Source organism: Melopsittacus undulatus, chromosome 6 (assembly GCF_012275295.1).
Source record: "Melopsittacus undulatus isolate bMelUnd1 chromosome 6, bMelUnd1.mat.Z, whole genome shotgun sequence".
Lineage (NCBI taxonomy): Eukaryota > Metazoa > Chordata > Aves > Psittaciformes > Psittaculidae > Melopsittacus > Melopsittacus undulatus.
The window spans coordinates 85,198,067-85,216,828 of NC_047532.1; the positions used below are offsets into that span (position 1 = coordinate 85,198,067).

Sequence of the window (18,762 nt, forward strand, 5' to 3'; positions counted from 1 at the left end):
ACACAAAGCTAACATTTACTTACACAACAAAAAACAACTGGCCTATGTTTTCCTCCAAAGCAAGCTTCTTGTAAACTGCAGTTATGCAGTGGAAAAACACCAAAAGCAAATACCACAATAAAGCATGAAAGCTCACTACCTGCAACGCTAAACAAATTCAACAGGTTCTTCAACTAACTGTGCACATCCAATAAGATGAAAATAGCTTAAAGCCAAAGAACATGCCACAGAATCAACACAATCAATCACTAGGGTCGGAAAGGACCTTAGGATCATCCAGTTCCAACCCCCTGCCATGGGCAGGGACACCTCACACTAAACCATATCATCCAAGGCTTCATCCAACCTGGCCTTGAACACTGCCAGGGATGGAGCATTCACAACCTCCCTGGGAAACCCATTCCAGTGCCTCAGCACCATAACAGTAAAGAATTTCTTCCTTATATCCAATCTAAACCTCTGCTGTTTAAATTTCAATCCATTACCCCTTGTCCTATCACTACAGTCCCTCATGAATAGTCCCTCCCCAGCATCCCTGTAGCCCCCCTTCAGATACTGGAAGGCTGCTATGAGGTCTCCACGCAGCCTTCTCTTCTCCAGGCTGAACAGCCCCAGCTTTCTCAGCCTGTCTCCATATGGGAGGTGCTCCAGTCCCTGATCATCCTCGTGGCCTCCTCTGGAATTGTTCCAACAGTTCCATGTCCTTTTTATGCTGAGGACACCAGAACTGCACACAATGCTCCAGGTGAGGTCTCACAAGAGCAGAGTAGAGGGGCACTTAAAATAGTAACCCTTTAAAAACTACAATGACTTTAAATTCACATCAGCCATTAATTTCTCTTGGTTTTATGGCATTGTGTAAAGGACTAGACTGACTTTATCTGGAACATTTTTAACAAGATATTTGAAATATCCAGGAAAAAAAACAGTAGGAATTTCAGAAAATGGTAAAAAGAAATAATACAGAGGGCTTGTACAGGGGGGTGTGCAAGGGGGCTAGAGGAATTTGCTTGCTTAAACAAAAGTATTGCCTGTTGTAAATACCTATCATGCCTACTAAGCAGCACCAAGGCACTAACTACTGATAAGGGGGAGAAGCAGATGATTTAGGGCTTGAACACCTACCAAACCCTAAGGCCATGCGTGAAGGTTAAAAGGTGAAAAGCTTAAGAAGAGGAAGACTCATTTACTTCATCTTGAGACCCCTGCCCATGACCAGATGGGTGGCACCGCACAGGTGCAAAGGACCTCCTAGCTTGTTATAATACAAAGTGGGGATAGGTACTAAATATGTATAGGTGTATCGAGTAATCTAATGCATAACTTAAGAGAATAAATGTAGAGGGAAAAACGACCCTGGGTGTGTATACTTTGGAGGAACTATCCCCATGCACCTCAGCACTGCATAAAGGCATACCTACTTTACAACTTGACTTTACAATGAGACTTCACACAGCTGTGCTCTTTAAAACGTGCCATTAATCCTTACATTGAGGGAGTGGCACCTGTGTTGTGACTGGGGTGTTATTTCAATTCCTTATGACTGTAAGCTAAGGTCAGTGAGGGAAGTTGTAAAGAGATTCTTTTTCCATTGTGTTGGAAATGTGAAGTATGTTTGGTCTCTGGGATAAAGAATTTTAGTCAGGCCTCAGTTTTTAACAGGCATTCAGTCAACTAAAAACTTCAGGCTGCAACTCTAAAGTGTACACAAGAAATAAAATTACTTCCTGTTAATTCCTCAGGCAGTAAGATAGTGTAATGTGGCTTGTGTATTACCTTGTTTCATGATAGTAAATGTCAGTCTTTGCATACTTTTTGCATTTTGAGCTTAGATAGTCTTGCTGAAATCATTTTACAGTACTGTTAGTCAAGTGAGATCACCGCGTTGCAGTGATTTCTACATAAATACATTTCAGTCCTACAAATGTGCCATTGCTCTTGTTATTTGAACAGTGATGTTTGTTAACAACTTAGGATGATGTTTTTTTTGCTTGTAATGTGCTGAAATACAACATATGTTGCTGTACTGTGTGCTTACAAAGCTTTTATCCAACACTCATTTTGCTCTCTTATAGCTATCTTTTGTTACACCATCTATCTTCAACATCTATCTTCACCATCTCAACATTTTCAGCTATTCCTGCACAACAAATTACTATCACATACACTGAAAAATTGTATCTGTTCTAGTGCTGAAAATTGTTAACTACTGCATAATGTGCAATTTGTAACCTTGACATAAATTGCATGCTAAATTGTGGAGTAGGCATCAAAGCTTCTTTGATCTTATTTTAACCATTAAGCAATATAGAAATTCCCTTTCATGACATTAAAAGGGTTCCAGAGAGCAAGAATTTCCATATAATTTAATGATTTTAAAATGTTAATGGTGTCCTGTTAGGAACAGAGTTTTATTTTTAATGAAGCTGTTTCAGGGCCAAATGTAGCTCAGGAGTTTTGGTAGCAGCTGGTACTTCCTTAGATATGACTGTCTAACAGCGTTCTGTATCACTGAGATGTGACTGTTGTAACTCCACGATTCAACTAATCCACCGACCTAAGTTACACAGGCCACCTTCTGCAGTGGATGACAGTGGTTTGAGATGTGTATGCTTCACGCTGTGTTCTGGTAACAAATGAGGTGGTTTGTGTGTCCTCTGTGAGGCTTACTTTTGGAAAACAGGTGATCAACCAACCAACTAATGTTGTATTTTAATTTTATAACACAGGATTGACATTGGAGAGACATCGCTGTGTCCAGAACATGTGCCTCCTGAAGAGATTCGGGAGCTGGAAAAGAAAGCTGTCCTCAGTAACCTAGAACAGAAATACCTGACTGTCATTTCAAATGCAAGATGACTTCTGGAACCAATTCCTGCCAGAGGGGTACAAGGTGCGTGTGTCAGGCAGACATCCCTGAGGAACTGATTGCTGCAGAAGTGTAGGTGTTGCCCCTCACTGTTACTTTTCCTGCCTAAATACAGACTTAGAATCATAGAATGTTTTGGGTTGGAAGGGACTTCGAAGATCCTCTAGTTCCAACCCCCTGGGGCAGAGGCACTTTCCACTAGACCAGGTAACTTGTAATTCACAAGTCAGCATCTTGAATACGAGTGAGTTTAGGATTCAAAACTGATTGTTTGAAATAGCAAATACATTTGAAGAACTGCCCTTTTGAGGCAGAATAAACAAGATGTAATTTTTATGACCATCACTGGAAATCATTGATGGTTCGCTAGATTCTTCCTACATAATAAGTAACTGCCATTTCTTAAAAATATATGGTTGATGTATTTTGTGTCAATTTAAAATGTAAATACAACCATATTATATATGTATCTCTGTATATGAGGAAGAGTTCGTAAGACCCTCCAGAAAAATGGTGCTTGAAAGCAGGCTGCCTTTTTTAATACATCTGTCTGACAGCCCACTCCTGACCTTACCTTAAAGACCAGATTTTCCTTATACAGGAATATTATGTGTATGTATGATGGGGGAAGCAGCCTGCAGGCTCAGGTCTGTGACCTGACAGCCTCTGTAGGAAACTCTTCATTACAAGGTACCTGTACAAAATCAAATTAAGCTATTATTACTTTCTCTCATTTAAGATGGAAAATACTTGTATTTTCTGTATAAATATATAGATACTGTAGAGACAAACAAATAGAAGTCACTAGTTTCAGCACTTAAGTTTTTCAAAGGCCAGGCACAGGTATAAGGACAGGACAACTGGCAGAGGCTTTGTATTTGGATAGTTTATTGGAACACGTAAGAGACCCTATTCCCTTGAACTATGCAGCCTCTGAAGAACTGTGGGAGTTACCTTGCTTGTCCCAGGTTAGGGCCCAGAGCCATTGCCACAAGTGCAAGTCAGGCCACGGTGCTATGGTGGAGTTCGTGTCTGAGGTGGCCTTGGCACAGAGTAGCAGCTACCCCTGGGTGGTGAGCAGTTGTACTGGGCATCACTTATGTTTTTTCCCCTCTCGTTTTGTTATCTCTCTTTTCAGTATAATTATTATAATGTCTTACTTTATTTCAACTACTAAACTCTTATTTCAATGCATGGATTTCACTTTTTCCCAGTTCTCATTATCCCACCAGGGACTAGGATGGTGCAGGGTCTGAATGAGCAGCTGCATGGTACTTAGCTGCTGACTGGCATTAAACCACAAAAGCACCTTTCACACATGTAGAAAGGTCCATACACTCTTTGCTGTCGCCTCACTGCCATGCAGACACTAAGGAAACTCTATCCATGGTATTTAAGGTACCTAAACTGTGGATTCACCTAAACACATAGAGCAGCTGCAAGGATATGGGAATATCAGACATCTGTTTTTATAAGATACTGCAGTGTAGGTTCCAAAGACTTTCTTTAAAGCATGAATTGGTCAAAGGCTTTCTTGAAACAAGAAAAATACTATACCAACACCAACAAGTTCCTATCTTGAAAAGTTTAATCACTGACTCCAACACAAAGTTGGTAATGAAGAGCAAGCTATGGTATTTATACCAGCTAACCAACATCTGTAAAACTTACAACTAATGTTTCCATCATAGACTGCATGCACAATGCAAGAGGGGGCAGCTTATTAACAAGCAGTCTTATGGGAAAATGGTATAGGCACTGCTCAACAAGAATTAAAACATGAAACTGGAAAAGCAACAAAAGCAGCATTTAACTCCTAAGCCAGTGCAAAAGTTGAAATACATGAAAATTCACATAGCTAACATGAAACCATCATGGAAGCTGCTGTCCATTCTGCTTCCTTCCTAAAAAAGCTTTCCAGTTTTGCCTGAGAAATGCAACACTCCTGTGCCTCTCTGGTTAAGACAATGATTGTGGCTGAACAGAAGTAGTAAAGAGGTACTGTACTAAGGCATACCCAAAGCATTTAAAACAGACATGGAAATTAAGTGTATATTTAGGACCTAAAAGACGTGTCAAATATCATAGGCATTTCATACAGGGTTTTTAAAAAAATACTTTTAGATAATACTTATACTGTACACAACAAGACTTTTAAACAATATATTACACAGCTAAAATGTTCATATAAATACTATACAGGCAACTGTGCAACCAGCCCATCAGGAAGGTGCACATATGATACCACCATGTATCTCTGGAAAAACTCAGATTATCTTCAGGATCTCCGACTCTGTAATTCAAGTGCTGATTCAGCAATACCTATTTTAAAGTAATCGGGACAAGGCATGAGATGAAATACATTTGTCTGTTGATTCCCAGTTCAAGTTCACTATGCTTCCATCGTCTTAATCTGGCATGTCGATGTTTAACTTGGGAGGTGGAATGACATATTTCCCTGGGCTTTGTGTGATGACCACCCCAGTCTTTTTTCGAAACATGGGTGCAATTTTTGGTGGTTCAGGTAGTGGTGTTTCTTCTGTTTCCTCACTGTCTTCATGATGAAGATCATAAGAAATATTTCCATATTCTCGTAAGAATGGGAATATTTCAAGCAGGAACTGGCAGAAGTCTTTGCGAATTCCAAACCACCCTAAATAAATAAAGAAATGAAATTGTTTCACACTGCAGAACAGGGTAAGTGGGCAGAATATCCAATCTTGTTTCAGTTCTCTTAACTACTTGCATAAGCAATATAAAATTTGTTAGTGCTGCTTAGCAGTGTGTTACTTATAATAGTTCACATTACACACACATAGGTAGACATACAGAATGTATACATACATTTGCATCCCTCTGCATGTATGTGCATGCATGTCTCTCTATATGCATCTGTATGTATAAATTACAGCAAGAATCCTTTCATTTCAACCATTAAGCAGTGTCAGTTCACAAAAAATTGGCATCTTAACCAAAGCAATTGGTGCCACATAGGAAGACATCCATGTCAACTTTGATACATATAGGTTATAGGCAGACAGTGGTAAATATATGTATTCGGTATTCCACAAATATTTTTGTTGTTAGCCAACTATAATGGGATGCCAAGAGTACTACATACATCCTTGGCATTACCTGTGCTAGATTATAAACTAGTACACATTCTGTGTTTGTTACGGGTTCTGCGATATGCAAAGACTTGGAAAGAGTATCTAAGTAAGTGGTACTTGTAGTTCAGTAGGTGACACTCCTCTAGTAACCAATACCAAAGGGAAGTGCTGGAAGGCACAGCCTCCCCAAGTCAGATCTTTCACACCGAACAAAAAGCATTTGCCACGGAAGAGAGCACATAACCCATCTTTTAGCAGAGATTATTCTTCATGGCCAACTGATGTATTTTATTTAGCATTTTATGCAAGTCTTCTGAGGCCCACTTGAGGTGAACAGTCTTATTAAACTAAATGTATGGAGATTAGTCATGACCAAAGAAATTCTCAGTATATTTCACAATCAGACCAAAACTGAAATAAGTTTATGTAATATCACAGCTGGTTCCTTTCAACTCTTAAAATCCTAACAAATTTTATTGCCTTATCAACAAGGAATATGAACTGCAATGTGGATGGGGAAAGTTGGTCTGAAGAGCATCTGCACTGGTTCAGTAACATTAGATGGCTGAAAGTGCAAACACTTCTTTCAGCAGTGTGAGCTGTGATGGGAATAAAAGCCTATAAATCTACACTGGCCACACAGGCAACTGAAGTTACAACTGAGCAGCACAGAGCATTGTTTGGCCAAAGAGAAAAGATTGGTTCAGAATACTAGGCCAAATGCTAATTAAAAATGGTACATGCAACACGACTTTTCAGAGCCCAGAGCACAGTTATCCAGTCATGTCCTGTGAGACTGAAACCCATGGAAATAAGAAAGGATAAAAGGCTGAGTCATAATTAAAATCCCACTGAGACTTCAGGTTGAATCTGAGCATAAGTTATGTTTACAGGAATCAGGAAAATAAAAGCAAGAGGCACTATAAAACCTGAAAACTTTTTACATTCGCCTGGAAACCAGAGTAACAAATACAGTTATTCCATGAGAGAATATACATTAAAAAAACCCTTTAAGTTAATAAAAATCTTAAGAAAAGTAAGCCTCGAGTTTCAATCTGTTTCCATGATTTTTAAATACTTACAGTGATTTCCTCCCTTTTGTCCAAATGTTGTTGCCATTAAAGTTATCAGTGAAAGCCAGAGAGGAACAAATATGGGTATAAAAGAAAAGGAATTGTGCCCATCCAGTCTGTGTACTAGTAAGATCTAAACAACAAAGAAATTATACAATGTCAGTTTAATTGCAATACCCACTTTCAAGCTTCCTAAAACATACACAGATCTCTAATCTTTAACTTCACACATCTGTGAAGAAAAATGGCCTCCACAAAAACATGTAGTTACAGTTTCACTGTGATGCATATTCTGCTCAAAAAACTTGGAAGAAACATGGAATTCTTTGTTTTCTTTCATATTTGCTGTTAATATTTTGTTCCAAAACTGTTCTCAGTTACTTCAAGTAGAGGCAGAGCAACATTATCACTCATTCTAAAAAGAACAAGATGCAAACTCATTATGCTCTTCCCTACCTCAAATGTGAGCAGGGGCACTACAATTGTCATCCAGCTGACAGCCATGGTTATGTGTGTCCTCCTTTGCTCAGCAATCACATCCATAGAGCGCAAGAATAGAACAGACCATACAATGTAATAGAGCACTACTAGACATAGAAAGGACATCAAGATCCATAGTGGAACACAAACAACCTGAAAGAAAAAGAAATCAACTGCTTTTCCCCCTGAAAGCAACACATTAGATTTGTTTTAGGTGTGGGATTCTTTTAAATTAAGCAAGTCTGCATACTAAGTGTAAACAAGAAATAGGAATTTAAGTGTAATGCTCTTTAATTAATAAAATCTCTCACAGAAAAGCTTCACAAATCATGTTCACTGCTATAAGCCACATTGCTCTCTGGGGTTCCTCAGCTTTGTAAACCCCATCAAGCTGCAACAACTTAAAATTGAGTCAATGTAATTCAACTTTAATAAGACTTCTTATTTAATAAGAAATGAGTCCATCTTAAATCACAGTACTCAAAAATTATTTTAGCAAGTATTCTCTACACAGGACACCTTATTGAAACAGTTTCTAAATTAGATCCTTTCCCTAGTTTTTTGCAAAATAAAAAGGACAGTCACAATCATGCCAGATTACCAGTTCTGTGGTAGCTTACAAAAATGCAGGCACAGGAACAGCATTTCTGTATTCTAAAGCTACTTAGGACATAAAATCTCAGCAGTTTTGACAGAGACCACTTGCACAGTTAGTGGATTTACAGGCATGGTGACAGAGGAAATAAAACTAGTTATTTATCACACCATATTTACCAGCACATTCTCTAACCCACCAATCATTTCCATCACTATTTTAGTGTTCCCACTGGAAACTTTTGGTTAGGATTTCCCTTTAAACAACTGATCAGCAATTAATTGCAGCTAACGGCATGTCACTCTCCCTCAAAGTATGAAATACCCCAGGAACAGCCACTGAATGAAATGCCAAACATTCAGTGAAGGATTGTTAGGCCAGCAAGAATATGATCATGGACCATGAGCATACATTAACTGTTCCCTACAGCAGGTATCTTTATGAAATTCAGCATTTAAACAAGGATAAGAAGAAAACACTTGTTACATACAAGCCATGGCCATCTGATGATCTCATCTAGTCTCAGTGCAATGAATATGAACTGTAGAATATTGACTGAACACAAGATTTCCAGCTAGAAAAAAAAAGTTAACCTTTAGCATGATAAAGCCATTTCCAAGATAACAAAGAATCTAACTATTTTTCTGACTTCATGTTTATCACTGTAATATGGAACATGCATTTGCATTACATATGACTAAGCATCCCTAAATTTGGGAGGCTGTGATTGCAACAGGGTAACTGCAGAGGCAGATGTCTCCTGAGGTAAAACCTTCCTGGGATTTAAAAATCCTTGGGAGTTGCTAGGCTCACAATTTAAAAAAATTAAAAAAAAAAAACCAAACAAAACCAACCAAAACAAAACCACACAAACAAACAAAAAAAACCCCAAGAAAAAACAAACTAGAAGAGATGAGAAAACCAGTATTGCTGACCCTGGCTTTTCACTCATGTTCGCAGGTCAGTGCAAACAATTCAACTGATGCAGTCATCCATCTCACGCTTTACTGAGAGATGAACTGCTACAAAATTCATACAGTCTTGCATTGCCATAAATTCTACACATAAAAGTCCAGGTTGGATGGGGCTTTGAATAACCTGCTCTAGTGGAAGGTGTCCCTGCTCATGGCAGGGGGTTGGAACTGGGTGAGCTTTAAGGTCCCTTCCAAGGCAAACCAGTCCATGACTCTATAGCAACAAACAAAGCATTACCTCCAGAGACCTGTCATGTCGGAATCCCCACACACAAGCTGCAACTGACACTGGAGATACAAAGAATAATGGCATGAAGACCAAAAGCCAGAAATGGGTTCCTCTTTCGATCCGGTCACACACCAGAACTTCAAACATCAGCAGTAGCAGATGGATGCCAACTGCAATTAACATTGCTTTGAACTCCACACAGGTTTCTCCTTCTGCTCTAAAGAGAGGATAACAAACCTTTCAGTTTACTTGTTAGTAAGAAAGCATATGATCCTGCAAGCATCCCAAGACACTAATTTACAATTGTTACATTTCAGATATTAATACTTGTTTTTAATAAATGCACAAATATACTTAAACAGCTGCTATTAAACTAAACTCCTGATGACCCCACAGGATTTCTTGTTCATAAAGCTGCACAGTTAAAGGATTTTCCTCAAAGCAGACAGTGGGATTTTTACAGTTCTACGTATTCCATAGCTCTGCATTAAAAACAGGATTTCTTTGCTACTACATAAACACTCAGACACCATAAAGGCTGTTGGGAAATAAATTTAGTCTAAAATTATCTGTTTGGTTCCTGCACCAGCTTTTATTGAGTCAACATCTCTCCCCAGAATTTCCTTCTTCATCAAAATCAGCATACTGCAACAGAATGTCATCTGTCACTAAAAAGTAAACTAACACACACAGAGGAACTACGCATTTTTCCCACACAAGCAGAAGGGGTTAACAAGACCTGAATCGCACAATATAGTATGTCAGAATAGGACCCATGCACAAAGTTTTTCATTTAATATTCACTGTAGATAGAAAAGAGGACTGAACTTATTGTACTTTACGTAGTTTTTATTTTCCCCAGCATGTTCAAATTCACACCCTACTCAGATTACCAAAAGAATGAACATTGATATATTTAAGGGTGTGAAAGTTATCCTACATTAGACTGACAATTAAAGTATCACTGTTATACAACTTTGACCAAAATGAAAAGGAATTTACAGAATTGGTTGCCACAAACCTCTTTGTAGTGCATTGAACTACTTCAATATTTATTCTAAAACTGCAAATAAAGTCTGTAAACATTCTCAGTGTTCACAGCATATTCAAGAATCACTGAAGCTTCATCCTTACATTCTCACAAAGGAGAAAAAAATCCAACACAAAAACCTCTTTCAGGCTATTGTACATTTAAAGAAAGTGATTTAAAAATTAATCCAATTAAATATAGCATATTCCTAGTGCATATGAAGATACCTATTTCTATATGGCTTATACTAAAGCAAGGAATTCCCAACATTCTAACAGATCAGTGCAAAAAGACACTCCATGAGAAGCTGTAGCTTCTCAAAAACAGTATTGCTGAAGCTTGTGATGAAATGTTGCAACTAGGATTAAGCCATCTGTTGCTGCATAAAACTGCATACGCTATAGGTTACCATTATTTTACATAGCAACCCTCTGGATGGTATAGTTCACGCTGTTAAAAGAACTACTGATGAATCTGATTGTGTACAGAGAACCTTTTGCAAAACAGATATCCTTGACTTACCGATACTGTGGGTTTCGGGCCCATACTCCTGTTCCCACTGAGGCCCCAACAATCACCATTAACTTCCACAGCCATATTGGAGCAAATACAGCCCAGTAACTCCACTGAATTTTGTCATCCAGGCGTAGAGACAGCAACACAGAGAAGAGCAGCAAGCAGGCATAAATAAGAAATTTGCTGTTAAACAGACAAACAAAAATCCCAGAGTCAGACATTAAGGCAGCAACTTCATACCAACTTTGTAGAAAACCAGTCACAGCTGAAATATGATCAGGGTATTTCCTAATAGAAAACACACATCAAACTTCTTGCAAAGAATCAAATCTGTTCTGAAGAGTCAAATATTTAATCATAAATACAGCATATGACATCTCTTTCACTTATAAAACCAATGCTTCAAGAGAACACATGAAAAGCATTCTTGCATGACAAACTTAATGAATGGAGATCTATAAACAGTTCTCTCTCACGACGATCCAGACAGGAGCTCAGAACTAATACCAGTTGTACGTGTTCTTAGAAAATGTTTTCTTTCATACAAATTAAACCAGACAGTTTTGATGTTCAAAATCAAGTTACATAATTTATGTCATTTTTGCCACACTACTTTAAACTAAAAATTAGAAACTTATGTATTGTAATAAGGCAGACTTCAGAGATCCTTTTTTTTGATTATTTTTATAGTTAAAAACAACATAATAGGAAAAAAAACAAAACAGGTTAAGCTTTTAACAGTTAGTGATGGTAGCGTGTAGTTTAACTAGAATAATAAAGATAGTAATTACACATTTCAAATAGTTACATTGGTATATTTTATAATCTAGTCAACCTAAGAACAAATTAATGCATTTGGAACAGTTGAAAGCAGTGGCATAGCAACTGCTTGTACCACCAAAAATCAGACACAATGATTACATAGTACATGATTTCCTCACACTACAGGAAGGGAAAGAGCCACCCACCCATTCACCAGAGGCTCACAGGCTGCTTTAGAAAACACATGATTTTGTTTCAACCATTTCAATCAAGTAATTGGATGTATTTGAAAACATGGATAACCTAAGGAACAGAGTAAATACTTGCTACAGAGTAAAGCAGCAACACATGGGGATACCAGCCTTCTACAGCACAACTCAAACTGCTCAGTTTCACTCTCATCAAATAAGCAAACATTTATCAGTTCAGCACTGCCTCCATCAGATATTCAGCTGCTCAGTCTCAGAACAAGTGCCTCAGCTGTTTCTTAATATGAAAAAGCAGTTGTATTGTGTCAGCATCTCCTCACATGCTTGGTGAAGCTACCTTGGGACAGAAGGATATGAAACAAGTGTCACTCCTCGCATTAACAGAGAGGTCCCTCAGCTTCCCAGGCTACCCATGCTTTTCCAGCATCCAGCATTTGTGTAATTTGTACTTTCCCTTGCTGCTCAATAAAAAGAACAGTAAAGTGCCATGTGGTGAAATGCTGCTGCTCCCCAAGAGGTCCAGTAAACATCACAATATTCAAGTTGAAGTTATCTGCACAAACGCAATGTTCAGATTTAGATGGCACCCCAAAAAGTTGCAAGCATTACTTTGCAATACCAAAACTTTATGACCTTCTGGAACTTACGTACCTACTCTTCCATTACTTCCAATCACACATACTTAAACTGTTTATTTCAACCTCTCCGCAACAATGCATTTCCTGAAGCACTGGTTACCTTTCTGTTTGTCCGAACAACCGACTGAACACAGCTTTCTGCAGTGGCAATCACACGAGGCCTCTTTCACAACCAAGATTTTCCCCAGAACTCTCAGTATTGACTGCACAAGTTACTTGCAGCCTTTACTTCTGCAATACCTAGTAATGGCAAGCCCAGTAAAGTTAAACTAATTCTCTCAGCTCGTTTCAGCATTATGTGTTTCTGCATTTGCTTGGCAAGACAGAAGGCAGCAAAACTGTAGCAACTATCACCCTGTTTATTTTGGGTCCAGCATGAAGGCTCACCCTCTGCAGTTCTCCGAGGCTAGATTAGGGAGGTTAAAGGCAATACCTCCAAAACCCGAGCCTTTACCAGATACTGCAGCCTGTGCTAGAGTGCAGCCCCGAACCGCTGAACCGAGTTAACACTGACGAAGCCGGCTTCCTCCCCAGGCAACCCGCCGCACTACTCGGCTCGGCCTGGACAGGGAAGGTGCAGAGTCAGCCCCTTCGGCCGTACTTCCCCCATCCCTCATCCCGGCCCCCACTTCCGGGCACGTCCCGCTACCGGCGCCGGGAACCGGAGCCTCCGCCCCCCCGCTGCCGGTACACGGAGCTGCGTGGACACGGCCGAGGACCGGCCTGCACCGTGCGGACCAGCGGCCGAACGGCCCCCGAAGGGGCAGCGCGGCCCCAGGCCGCCCGTTAAGCCTTGGGCCGCCCTCACCTGGGGTTGAAGTCCTGGAACAAGCCACGCAAGTTCATTGCGGCTCAGCTCTCCCCCCCTGCTCCGCCGCGCTCTACCAGGCGTGCATGGCTCGGACGCGGCCACCGGAGCCGAGCCCACCCTAGGCTGGCCTGGCCTGGCCTCGCCGCCGTTCCAGCCCTGCTCCGCCCCGCCGGAACCGGGCAGCCCCCGCGCATGCGCACCGCCGCCAGTCCCGCGGCCCAGTACCTCTGCCGTGGATCTGGCGTCCTCTCTCCCGGCAGCGCAGGCGGCTCCTGCGCATGCGGCCTAGGCGAGGCGGAAGTGCTGGGCCTTGACAGCTGCGGAGCTTTGACGGCCTGGAGCAATTCTGAGGCCTTTATTGGAAATAAGCCCTTCGAAAGTACAGCATACAGTATGTCAGATGCATGGTGAAGAATGGGGTTTCCACTCAGTTCCTTTGTAGGCTAAATTGGTGCTTGCTTCGTGCCGTAGCCAGCCGGGGTGTGCAACGTTCAGGCTGTGTCAAGAGGCTTGCTGCAGAGACAGGAAGGAACAACCTCTTCTTCCAAGCCCAGTCACAGCAGCAGTGCTTACTCCAGGTTGTGCTATTGCCTTCTGAGTTACTGCGTGTCAGGAGTCAAACACTGAGTTTGGGTGTTGGAAAAATATGAGTTTAGATAATCTGCTTAAATATCGTATTTGTTACTTGTTCAGTTGTGTTTTATCTCACTCTTTAGTAAGTTTATCCTGAATTGTATGTGTTAATAAAAATCTTCATCAGTCTGCTTCAGACTATTAGTGAAGCCAAGCCCAGAGCATCTGGAGGCAGAGTTTGATTCTGTCACTTAATTTCTGCAACGATTTGTGATGTGGCAGTTGTCGTGTTCATAGCGTCAGCTCACGTGTTATTTGGACACCTCACGAGTGCCTCTTTAGGGATCTTCCCATTAATGATAGTGATGTCTGGCTATCATTGGATTCAACAAGTTAATCTTACATTAACAAATGCTTCTGGAAGGGAGAATACCAGGGAAAGTAAGAACTAGCACAGGGAGACAGAATCATTGTTTTTAGATTTAGGTATGCTACCCAATGTGGGCTTTGCTCTGTCTAGATGGTAGAGATAATGATGGGTTGAGACAAGAACAGTCCAGTAACTAAGATATAATACAAAACCACTACTGCTACCACCAATAATAATAATGATAAGGGAAATAACAAGGGGAGAGAATATGAAACTGAAAGGGGAAAAGGAAAACAATAACCAGAAGTGACACACAATACAATTGCTTGCCACCCAGCCCCTGATACCCAGCCCTACCCAAGCAACTATCTGAGCCTTCCAGGTAACTCCCCCCAGTTTATGTACTGGGCATGACGTGCTGTAGTATGGAATACACCTTTGGCTAGTTTGGGTCAGGTGTCCTGTCTCTGCTTCCTCCTGATTTCCTGTGCCCCTCCTCACTGGCAGAGCATGAGACTGAAAAGTCCTTGATCAGAGTAAGAGTTACTTAGCACAACTAAAACATCAGTGTGTTATCAGCATTGTTCTCAGGCTGAAGTTCAAAACACAGCACTGCACCAGCTAGTGGGAAGGAGAAAAGCAAGTGCTACAGCTGAATCCAGGACAAAGGGTTATGAAATTACATAGATCAGGACAGACTATATGATGACTAAATCAAGATAGATTATCTGAATCCGCATAGCTCTCATTAATCAAGATCGTATTGCAAGTGAGATACTAATAAATGACTGGTAATACCGTAAGCTATACCTTCTGCAGAGAGATGAAAAACCAATGGAAAAGTTAATGGTCCAAATCTTTATCCAGTGCTAACAGTACTGTAATTTATACCAGCTGAGAAGCTAGGCTTACATGCAATGCGATTTATTAAATGCCATAGCTACTTGCAGCTCTTGAAAGTATTCATTAGCTAATACAGATCTACTCAAATATGTGATTCATCTGAAGATGCTCACTGGCAAATTGTAGATACAATTTTAACTCCATTTGCAACAGCACAAATGGATGACAGACTTCCACTCCATGAGCTTTCTGCACAACATATTCAACTGATAAGGCAAGGAAGGGTATGTCAATGGCTACAAGAAAACAAGGACATGCCAGCACAAGTAATGGCAGTGGTGAGAGTGTATGAGGAGGCTGGGAAGAAATCAGGATGAGGGAGAAGCATGAAAACATAATGGAAGGGAAAGGAGGGATGATGCAGTCTCCAGTGACTGGTAAGATGGAAAGTGTCTATATGATAAGACCTGTGCAGGGCAGTACACAAGCATCTAGGGAACCAAAGAATTACCAGGCTTTAAAAAATGGAAACTAGAACCTTGGTTTTCATTCTGTTTTTTTCAGAAGTTGAGCCTTACTAGTTTGGAAAAGAGAACAATTATGCCCTAATGGATTTATCCAAGATAAAATATATCTACTGCAACACATAAAGAAGCTACTAGACAAGACTACCTGTAAGCATTATCCTCAGCCAGATGCAATCATAAAGCAAAGTCAAGATAATATTAACAAGGAATTATCTTGAGAACTGTTAATAATTCTGAAGGCTAATAAAGCAACATGCCATTTTTAAGAATATTCATGAAGGTCTGTAGGAGTAAATCAAAAAAGATTTCTTCTGCAGTTACAATGTTTGGCTGACTGCCCAGGCAGCTAAATAGTTCTACAAGGGATAAGAGCTAGGAAAGAAATGCTTAGTTAGAGGAAACATGATAGAGATTAAACTAAAACTAAAAATGAGGAAACTAGACAGGAAGGAAACGTCTCTTTGGTCTTGGACCCAATCTAAAGGTTCCACAACTGAGAAAAAGTCCACTCACTTTAGCTGATTTCCCCCCCCCACAACATATAAAGCAAAATTAACCCCTATAAGACAGTCGACTTTTCCCCCTTCTCTTCTCTGGAGGAAAAGTGAAGACCTGGCTGCTTAGCAGCTGCTGTTGGATCTGACAGACACATTGGGTGCTATTCTTCTGCCTATAAAATACCTTGTTCTTCCTGCAAGTAGCAAAGGTGTGCTCTGCAGAGGGGACACAGCAGGTACACAAAAGGTGGTGGAAAGAAGGGCTTTGGAGGCAGGACTGGGATTGGAAGTCTTAAGGTCCTTTCCAACCCTAATTATTCTATGATTCTATGTTGTGGCTAGATACTGCACTTGTGAGGGCGATGTTGAGGAGAACTTGGTGATGAAGAAAACCAAGTTGTCTGAGCTTAAAGACTAAGATTTCTCTTGAGTTTAAATTATATGGCAATTTAAGGGTGGGGACAGGAATACAGGGCTGTGCTAAAAGTGTCAAGTTGTCTGCTTACTGTTAAGACTTCCTGTCTACTGCTGGTTGGGACTTGAACCCTAGGAATTGAACTGAATCCTCTGAATTAATTTATGTTGGAGACCAAACAGATATTTTGTTTTCATTCCATGTATTTAGTTCTACAGATTAGATCAGAAAGTAATATACAGTGTCTGTTTTATAGTCACAGTTATTACTGCTTCCATAAGCCATCTGTTTGTATGCTTATTCTGCTTACAAAACATCAACCAGGAGGTTCCCTATCTTGACTGGCCAAAGTTAAGTGAAGGAAACAAAACCTGCATCAGCTTTCTAATTTGTCAGGCTTGCTTTTCTGTTGACAGTCAGCCTCGACTTCTTTCTGACATTCCTTGTAATTCACGTGTCCTGTTTGCTTTACAGGCGTCTCAAAATGTCACTGTTAGATGGCTGGAATACTGTAACATTTAAAGGGAGGACAGCAGTTCAGTAATAATTGACTTATGTGGCTGACAGCATAGCCATGAACTGTTTCTAAGATCACCTTTCATGGTCTATGACAGTACATCAAGTTGCTTACAAAAACAAATCTCCTGATTTGAAAATGGCCATTTGAATATCTGTTGATTTTACTGTAGGTCTTACTGTTAACACTATTCACAGAATAAACAGATTGACTGATAATAGACAAAAGAATTTAGTGTAGAATCATTATTTTAGTAACCAGACACAGGCTATTCCATCCTGCAGTCATACTCAGGGTAGAAGCAATTCCTTAATACACTGTCGACTGCATCTTAATCTGATACATATTGAATTGGGAGAGAGATTTTTGTGGAAATGTGGCTCTCAACAATTCTTCTTTTGGTGGACCAGAAAGCCTGCTGCAGTGCTTGCTGCGTACTGGGGTCATATCTGGCATGCTAATGGGGTACTTCATTTTCAGCACATGAAACAGTGTTACTCATGGGTACCTGCAGATCTGCATTATGGCCTTGTGAATCAGAATTTGGAAACTAGGAGCATAGTAACTGCTTTGTACACAGTGAACTCAGAGCACTGCAAGAAATGTCTACAGTGGCTGTGATAAAAATGTTTTTGTAGTTCTGAATCTTCTGCCTCACAGATCTGTTCTCTAATGTGAACTGTGAAGAAATGAGATAGTAGAGAAAGGAAGAATTTGATCTTGTTAAAGACTCACTTAAAGTTACTATTACAGTTGCTAGTTCTACATCTGGGTCTTGCTACTCTTCTGTTTTAGTCAAACATGATCAAAAGTGTCATTAAAAGAATCCTAAAGAGTAGCAAGTCCTCGCTAATTTCTAAAAGGCTTTATTATAACCTTGAGCAATTTTTAATTCTGCCTTAATCTGCCTAATTATAGATCTCTGCTTATCCTCCCATGTGCTTCCACCTTCATGACACTTCCTTTGCACCCCACAGTTTACGTGCATACGGGAGGCAGGTTCTGTCTTCGCAGGAATCACTCCTCATTTGCTTTGTAAGTAGAATGACACTACAGAAAACATCACCTTAGTCAGAGCAAAGCAGTCATGTACTTTGGTGTCCTTGTCAAATTACTAATTGCAAGGTTTTAATGTTTGAAATGGAGAGTTGCTTAACAGAAGATTAAGCAATACCCTGAATACTGATGAGGTTATTCACTTCCCCTCTAAGGTAGTTGTAGAAAGGACAATCAAGGGTCAGTATCATGGTTTAACCCCAGTCAGCAATTAAGTACTACACAGCCACTCCCTCATTTCCCCATCACCTCAAACCCCAGTGGGATGGGGAGGAGAATAAGAAAAAGCTAAAACCCGTGGGTTGAGATAAGAACAGTTTAATGATGAAAATAAATAAATAAGACTACTACTAATAATAGTAGGGAAAAGAGAGGAATAAACTCCAGAAACACAAGTGATGCACAATACAATTGCTCACCACCCACTGGCTGATGCCCAGTCTCTCCCTGAGCAGCATTCAGTGGCTTTCAGCCAACTCCCCCAGTTTCTGTACTGGGCATGACATGCTGGGGTATGGAATATGCCTGTGACTAATTCAGTTCAGCTGTCCTGGCTGTGCCCCTCCTCACTGGTATCATGTGGGAAACTGAAAAGTCCTTGATTTAGAGTAAGCACTACTGAGCAACAATTAAAACATTGGCATGTTATCAGCATTGTTCTCACTCTA

The 18,762-nt window shown here is 40.3% G+C and overlaps 1 protein-coding gene across 1 annotated transcript; it reads right to left on the reverse strand.

Annotated features, from left to right (window-relative positions):
• Positions 1-4,439: 4,439 nt before the first annotated feature.
• TMEM185A (transmembrane protein 185A) lies at positions 4,440-13,464 on the reverse strand. The gene is made up of 7 exons (XM_005146865.3): positions 13,294-13,464; positions 10,883-11,059; positions 9,340-9,547; positions 8,618-8,701; positions 7,509-7,685; positions 7,062-7,185; positions 4,440-5,522 (listed from the first exon to the last, which is right to left on the reverse strand). The coding sequence occupies exons 1-7, from the start codon at positions 13,329-13,331 to the stop codon at positions 5,278-5,280; spliced, it is 1,053 nt and encodes a 350-aa protein (XP_005146922.1). The 5' UTR covers positions 13,332-13,464; the 3' UTR covers positions 4,440-5,277.
• Between the last annotated feature and the right edge of the window lie 5,298 nt (positions 13,465-18,762).